At 39.1% G+C, this 8252-nt stretch overlaps 1 protein-coding gene across 1 annotated transcript in view; it reads left to right on the forward strand.

Annotated features, from left to right (window-relative positions):
- Window positions 1-2477: 2477 nt before the first annotated feature.
- LOC116690843 (homeodomain-interacting protein kinase 1) overlaps window positions 2478-8252 on the forward strand; it is an 8432-nt gene continuing 2657 nt past the window's right edge. The window contains exons 1-9 of the mRNA XM_032518034.1: window positions 2478-2618; window positions 3651-3911; window positions 4120-4311; window positions 5289-5470; window positions 5581-5704; window positions 6754-6870; window positions 7002-7073; window positions 7193-7380; window positions 8150-8247. Coding sequence (XP_032373925.1) covers window positions 2616-2618; window positions 3651-3911; window positions 4120-4311; window positions 5289-5470; window positions 5581-5704; window positions 6754-6870; window positions 7002-7073; window positions 7193-7380; window positions 8150-8247 — 1237 coding nt within the window. The 5' untranslated portion in view covers window positions 2478-2615. The remainder of the gene's footprint in view (window positions 2619-3650; window positions 3912-4119; window positions 4312-5288; window positions 5471-5580; window positions 5705-6753; window positions 6871-7001; window positions 7074-7192; window positions 7381-8149; window positions 8248-8252) is intronic.

An 8252-nucleotide genomic window follows, 5' to 3' on the forward strand; every position in this document is an offset into this window, starting at 1 on the left:
TGTGTGTGACTGTGTGTGACTGTGTGAGACTGTGTGAGACTGTGTGTGACTGTGTGTGACTGTGTGTGTGTCTCTCATCATGTTTTGTGTGTGCTTTAGATCCTGCAGCAGCATCTGAAACGCCGCAGGTCCTAGCCCTTTGTGGAGGAGCCTGTTGCTATAGCAATGGCTCCATAGCTACAGTTGATAAGCCTGTGTATACCCAGCGTACTGTGTGGCAGGTTGGTGTGTGAGGCCGCTGTACTGTGGATGCTTTGAAACCACAACCCCAGACCACCTGCACCCCCATATAAAACATTTTACCAGTATTGTGTTGCTAGGAAACAGCGTGGATCCAAGTTTGTTCCCAGCCAGCTGTTGATGTTTACAAAAACCTGCAAAAAAAACAACATTTATGGTACTGGAAGTTACAAGAGAATTATAGCGATGTGAATTATTCCTACAGTTTCCTCTCTGTGTCCTAATTTCAAATTAAAATGTCTGTTTTAACAGACGTAGTCGCAGTTAGGAGCTGCATGTTTTGCTTTATATTTATTTAGACAGAAATTCATCTTAACAAAGCCACACTAGGATGTTTATTTATTTATTTATTTATTTATTTATTTTATTAATACAGGACTATGCACATTGATGAACATGCACAACAGTACACGTATATGTGCCAGATTGTAGCCCGAGGGCTAATTTCCATCTGCAGTCCAATAGGCAGGTTGGAGTTACAGTAAAAAAAAAGACATAGGATAGTAACATTTAGTATATAAAAACAAGAAGAAACAAAAAAAGAAAAGAAGAAATAGAAAAAGGAAAAAAACATGTCTAGAAAGGGTCATCTATGTGACTTGTGTGTTGAAAGAAATTGTTTTAAAAGAAATGGAAATGTGTTTCCCAGAAGGTTGAGTTACCTGATGTGCTTAGCTCAGGTTAGGATCATCATCTATTATAGGTATAGAATTAGACTTTTTTTCCTTTTGGGATGACTCCCGCAAGGAATTTGAATTTCCAGCAGCTTACAAGACATATATAGCATATTTATAGTAGGCTACCCCTGTATTGAAACCTGGCGGTGTGAAAATACTCATTGCAGGTTATGTGTTTGGTCATGCGTGTATTTATTGTTGACATTTCACTGCTGTGTCTGCATGCTCATAAGGGCATGAATGTTGCTTCTCTCTGTGTGTGTGTGTGTGTGTGTGTGTGTGTGTGTGTGTGCATTGTGTGTGTGTCTCCGTATGTGTGAGTGTGTGTCATAAAAAATGGAGAAGGTCAAAGTAGGCCAGCAGTTCACAGCCGCACCACATGGGCTCATCAGAGCCGTGAAAAGACATGTCCCTTCCAGCCCACACTGTCTTCCTCTTTGTCCTCTTCTGTCTCCATCTTCCATCCCTCCTCTCCCCTTGCCTCCTCTCTCCTCCTCGTCTTCCTCAGAGCCATTGTTGCTTCACTGCCCTTTGTCTGACTCCTTCGGAGGTACAGTGAGCGACAACAACCAAAAATGACTCTGATAGAATAGGATGCCTTTTACTGTCAAATTACACATGTACAATGAGATTAAAAGCAACTCCCTTTCCAGTGCCATCATATACGTAAAAAAATATAAAAACATGAAATAAAATATCCTTAAGAATATATTTGCACAGTCACAGGGTCATCTCTGCACTGTTGGGGGGGTGGGGGTGCATGCTGCATGCTGCATGCCATTTAAAGGTTATTCTATTGTATGACTGTGCTGTGTTACAGTGGTGTAAAACAAAATCTGATTTCTTGACTTCCCCGTTGTAATTTTTTGTGGACTTGACCAAGTTCTGGCTGGCTGGAAGATGTGTATTTTGATGTGTATGTCTAAGATTTGTAAGAGAGACAAGTTTGTTTGAGGCATGAGGTGCAATCATGTCTTTTTGATAAAGACAAACATCCTTAAATATTCTAGGTATGAGGGAAGGGAAGTATCCAATCTAGTACAACATAAAACTGTCAATTTATTTTTCATACAACGTTCTATGCGTCTCTGCACATCTGTCTGTCTACCCTAATCTGTGTGAGAGCGTGTAATGTGAATGAGTGAATGAACGGGGATGGGTGGGACTGGGAAATATGGGTGGTGTTAGCCTTGGAGCATCAAACCCACATCCTCTTCACTTTTATTGTTAGCCTTGTCAATGTATAACTCAATTCTGTAGAAAAAAAAAAAAAACATAAAATGAAAGAAAGATCGACCGACGTGGGATTATCTCCCAGCTAAATATTAGAAGAGCCAATAACCGGTTGCTGCATTGTGGTCATTTTAGAAAACAGCAATATTTCAGACACCTGTTCTTGTTAATTATGTTTGATTGTAAACAAAGGCCCTGCCTGCAGAATGCAGAGAATGTTAGAACATGGCATCATAGAAGCTCTTATGATGGCATCATAGGAGCTTCTAGAAGCTTCTAGAAGCTTCTATGATGCCATGTTCTAACAGTCTTCATAAAGAACTGACTCCAGAAGAGCCATTACTTAGTTCTGTTCATCAGTTCAACTGCAGCTTTGTTCGAGTAGAGCACACAACTTCAGGATCAACGTCAGCATTTCAATTGCCAGAAAATCTTTTCATATAGAAAAACTTCACAAGTGACAACATGGTAAGTTGTTTAAATGAGTTTCATTTAGCGTTACAAAGTCACGAGTTTCCTTCCAAGGCTGGTTGCAAGTGTAGAGTCCACTGATCTGCTTATCTTTACTAAAAGCAGATCTATTTAAGTTACTAGATAAGCAGAATAAGATTAGATAGCTGCACCCCATCGTGCGCCTCATTTTCATTTTATAATGTATTTAGTCTGATCATGTTATAATAAATTGAGTCTGATTGGAAAATGTGTAAAGTGGCATTTGAAGCGTTGCTTTACAAACAGATGTGATCACAAAACAAGCAGAAAACATCTTAATTTGAAGATATTAAATGACGTTTGATTGATTTTAACTTTGTGTACTTCTCAACATGTATTCAGTGTTTCCCCTATCATTATAAGGTGCAGCACCCAAGCCGTTGTTTGCACCACCTTAGCTGAATAACTGTAAAATCAATTTGTGCATTAAAACTAACATTTGTTACTTTTCTAAGATCTAATTGTTGTTGTTGTCCCCAGTGGACTTCTTAGGCAAGTTTGGTCTTTTTAAGCAAGCTTTTTGTTATTTATTTATTATCTGCTATAGCTTAAAAAGAAAAGGTGCCAAATTATGTGTACTTGTATTTTTCTTATAAATAAAAAAAAACTTAACATTTTCTTTAGGGAGGAGCCCTAAACCTTACACAAACCTAGGGAAAACAAACTTTTCAATTAGCAATCTCACAATTCCCATGTTATTTCACTCAGTTACTGACAGTAAAATGGCAGTTAAACCGTTGCTTTACAAACAAATGTGATAAAGAAAAGCAAAAGCATCTTAATTTCTAGATTTCTGATGTTTGTTTGATTTAACTTTTGTGTCGTTCTCAAAATGGACGGTATTTCCATCAGCTTTTTTCAGTCAGCCACCATATCAATCCTTATCAATTCACTCGTTATTTCATCATCCCTGCATGCAAACTCATTACACTGCTATTGCTGGCGTTCTGTTATTTGAGACTGAACGTGACGTTGTGTTGTGTCCATCGCGCCTTCCTTCTCCTCTAGTCTTCAAATTACCGAGACGAATCTCAGTATTCTACATCATCTGAGGAAGAGGAGACTTCATTGCCTTCATCCTCTACAGAAGAGGACGCCCAGGTCACCCAAGAAGTCCTCTCCTCCCCCTTCTCTGATTACCTGATTCAGTCTTTTTTGGGGGAGGGCACCTTCGGAGAAGTCGTCAAATGCGTAAAGTCAACCACTCAGGAAACGGTGGCTGTGAAGATACTGAACAACAACAACTCAGCAGAGGATGTACAGAACGAGGTAGAACAGAAGTGATATGTATCAAAAGGGCGATTCTGGGATCAGACCTTTAAGGGGGGGGGCTCAGCCCCTAATTAGAAAGTGACACGGATACAGTGTTTTGTGAAAGTTTTTAACCAAACCAAAATCGCCAACGGTTTAAAAAGGTTTCATGTATGCTTTGAATGCACTTCAAAGTGTTAAATCTAACATCTCATGTGTTCCCCAGGTCGCCATCCTTCGAAACCTGCAAGCTTATGATTCGGACAAATTCAACTTTATCAGATTCATAGACATTTTTATCATTGGAGAGCATGCTTGTCTTGAGTTTGAAATGCTTGACATGAATCTGTGGGACTTCTTGAAAAAGACACCTTTACACGTTCTCTCTGTAAACGAAATCCGCCCAATCCTTCACCAGGTATGTACTGCCAGAGGTTTAGGCTGTGCCTGGCAAACTTTCCATTCTTGCATGATGCAGTTTACATTGACAGTGACAAAACTTCATGCAATTCTTAGTTATGTTTTTAATAAATGGGACCTTAATTTCAGTCAGAGTTGGGCAAAACTAGGCTTCTCATGTCAGCCGGCGACCATCAATTTTGTTCTATGCTAAAATGACAATTGTCTCAAGCAAGTTTTATCAGCTGTTGGTTGTGAAAACCTTCTCCCACTGATTGGTTTTAAATGAGAACCCTGTAATAGTCAGGGCTGTCCTTGACTAAAGAAATTCTTAGTCGACTATTAACGCTCATGTGATTTTTTTCAACTTATCAATTAGTTCATTTAATTGACGGCTCTGGCCGCTTTAAGTGGTTGTTAAGACATGCAAAAACACCACTTTAAATCATGTGTTTACCAGAGACATGCTCACTTGTTTCTTAGAAATAAATCATTCAGCGTAAAAAATGACTAATCTTCTAAAGAAATCTCAGTCGACTAATCGACTGAGACATGGGCAGCCCTGGTAAGATGTATCTGAAATATGCACTTGTTGGCACATATTGTGCTAAAAGACTGAGGCCCAAGCAACGTCAAAGTCCCAGGCACAACGTCCTGACCCTGACCTGTTGATGATTGATGGAGCTAAGGCTGCTACCGGGTGATTGGACAACCTCCTTTAGCGGTTGTAGCATACAGTCAATTGTTAAGACTTTGTCATAAAAAGTGATATTTGAGCACTTTTATTGTGGTTTAATTCCCTAGAGAAAGTAGTCTACCGATTAGACAAAAAGGTCCTTACTAATGAACTTAAATGTATTCCACTGCATTAAATAATGAGGTGTTTCTATTTCTGTTCAACTTCTGAATGTCAATAAGTCATTTGCTCTGAAATGACACATCAACTGATTGGAAGGACCAGGATTGACCTCCTTATGATTTCCTCATGTCTTTCAGATGGCCACGGCTCTGCAACTCCTGAGGAGCCTGGGAATTGTCCACACAGACCTTAAACCAGACAACATCATGTTGGTGGACAGCGTAAACAAGCCATTCAAGATTAAGATCATCGACTTTGGCTTGGCCCGTTATGTCTCTCAGATCACATCAGGCTCATACATGCAGTCACGCCACTACAGGTATCTTACAAGCTGACAACAAAGAAGAGTTCCAGCTTTAGATTTTATGTTTCTAACAAAGCAGTCAAAAAAACAAAACTAAAACAACATATTTGTATTTGTTTTCTTAGGTCTCCAGAGGCCATCCTGGGATATCCCGTCAACACAGCCATTGACATGTGGTCTTTGGGCTGCATTGCTGCGGAGCTGTTCCTGGGCTATGCGCTGTACCCCGGCGACTGCGACTACAACATGGTCAGTGTTACACTAAAAACTCAGCTAAAAACATGCCAACACTTTTATATTATTTTGGTTATGAACAGTAGGCCTATCTAAAAAATAAAAAATAAACATCTTAAATGATTATTTGGCACTTTATTTCAAGGAGTTTGATAAGAAGATTTATACCACTCAAATCAAGTAGAACTTTATTTGGGGAATTGGTTTTGCAGCAGTAATAATCACACAAGAGCAATTTAAACACAATATAGAAATAGTACAAAAAACAACATTAAAAAGCCATATTTACCAAGTGTTGTTGGGTGGTCAAGCTGATATTACCTTCCTCTGTGCTTCAATTATGGAGCTAGATTAGCTTAGTTTAGCATAATGACTGAAAGAAGCGGGAAATGGATAACAATCTTTTCATTTAAAGTGCTTGTATTATGATTTTTGGCTTTCCCCCTTTCCTTTATAGTGTTATATATATTTTGTGTGCATGTTATATGTTTACAAAGTGAAAAAGCCCAAAGTCCATCCCAAAAGGACTTACCATCTCCAACAGAAAACACTGTTTGCACACTGCTCCAAACAGCTCTGTTGTAGTCCAGCCTCACTTTGTAACACACGTTACAATTCTCGCCTAGCTGCTAGCGTGGCACGTTCTCAAGCTCTACTTCTGACTGGCTAGTAGTCCTTACCTAGCTGCTGCACATGTGCAACTCCCAACAAAGATGGAATAGAAGTGAGATGCCTCACACTGTAGCTAAAACAGAGAGCTCAAAACACAGGGTGAAAAGAGGAGCTGCAACAAAAAGATGGTGTTTTTAATTAAACAATGTAAACCTATTCTGGTACAACCTCTAAATACAATCATGAACCTGAAAATGACCATAATCCATGTATGAGCACTTTAACTTTTGTGTATTTCCCAAAATGTGAATCAATTTTCTTTAATTTAGGCATAATGAACGTAAAGCTTAACTTGAGCTTTTCTGCATCAGTTTGATTATATGAAACTAAATCTTAATGCTGTTACATGTACCAAGGGTAACTGACTTTGTGACTTTGGATTGTGTCAACAGCTACAGCACATGGTGCAGACTCAGGGTCAGCTGCCGAAAGAACTTCTAAACAACGGCCTCAAAACCTGGTGCTTTTTCCGCAGACTCAGGGGCTGTAGACGTAGCTGGACATTAAAGGTACAACAGATCAGTAGCTTTCACCAAGAATGTCTCACTTTTTATCTCTTTCTTTCCATCAGTACTTGTCTTTCCATATGCCACGTAGTGTTTGGGACAGATTAGCCAAACAAATATTATTTTTCTTTTAGACGCCTTTTGAATACGGACGCACAGTCACGCGCAGCGAGAGCTATTTCAACTCCCTGAATGACCTGAAGAAGGTAGGAAGTCCCGTTAGGAAAATCTGAGTTTTACTGAAAACATTTGCAACAAATCCATTACCGTGAGCCACAAAGATGAACAGAGACTTTTACGACTTTTGTGCTTAATTCTGATTCAGATAAGACCAGCCTGCCATCGGTCAAGCGAGGACAACAGGGCAGAATCCAAAGACCTGGAGAACTTTGTGGATTTGATTAAGAAGTTGCTTCATCTGGACATTGGTCAACGGATAACACCCAGCCAACTCCTGGGGGATCCATTCATCACCATGAGCGACCTGGCTAACAACTACCCCAACAGCGCTTAGTAAGTCTACAATAACAAAAATAATCTTTGTGGAACTTCTGTGCCGGTGAGGATGGAGGATGATGATGATTTGTTGTCCATTGCACATGCTATGTATCTTGGTCTTTTGCATATCCCTCAACATTTTTACACATCATGCACTAAACCATTGAAACCCTTTTTATTCTTTAAAAAAAGTCATATTTGCTTTTTTTTTCCTTATTTTTGATTTATTTATTTAGCACATTTAAAAAACAACAACAATGATGCATTTACAAGTCACTAAGTATAAAAGACATGCAAAGGAGGAGAGAAAATAAAGAGTGAAGAAAGAGCGAAAAGTAATCATTCAAAACCCCCAAAACAAAACAAGAAACATGTTAGGCCATTGAAATAAAATATGTTCCACACATTTTTTTTTTAATGATGAAGGAGAAAATTTCTGTAGGCTGGGAAGGAGAGAATCCCTCTGTAATTATAATAAATGTCATTCAATTAAAGCCCTTGTAATGATCCAATTAATTTGTTAATGTTCGTGTATGCATCATCCCTCCTGGGGCGACTGCCCAAGTTGCTCCCGATGCTTGCGCCGTAAATGTATGTTTATCTGATGAGCAAGTGGCACCTTGTACGGCAACACTGTGTGTGAATGATGAATGGTTCCTGTACTATGTAAAAGCAACAAATACAAAATAATTTACAGTCCATCCATCAAGGCTTACCAAGTGTTACTTATTTGGCAATAAATACTTTTCTGATTCTGATTTGACAGTTGATTTTTTTTTTCCAGTGTGAAATCAGGCTGTGAAATAATGAAAGTCTGCTGGCATCAGAGTGTGAGCCATCATGACATGGATCAGAGTGTGAGCCACCATGACATGGATCAGAGTGTG

This window comes from Etheostoma spectabile, chromosome 6 (genome assembly GCF_008692095.1).
Source record: "Etheostoma spectabile isolate EspeVRDwgs_2016 chromosome 6, UIUC_Espe_1.0, whole genome shotgun sequence".
Lineage (NCBI taxonomy): Eukaryota > Metazoa > Chordata > Actinopteri > Perciformes > Percidae > Etheostoma > Etheostoma spectabile.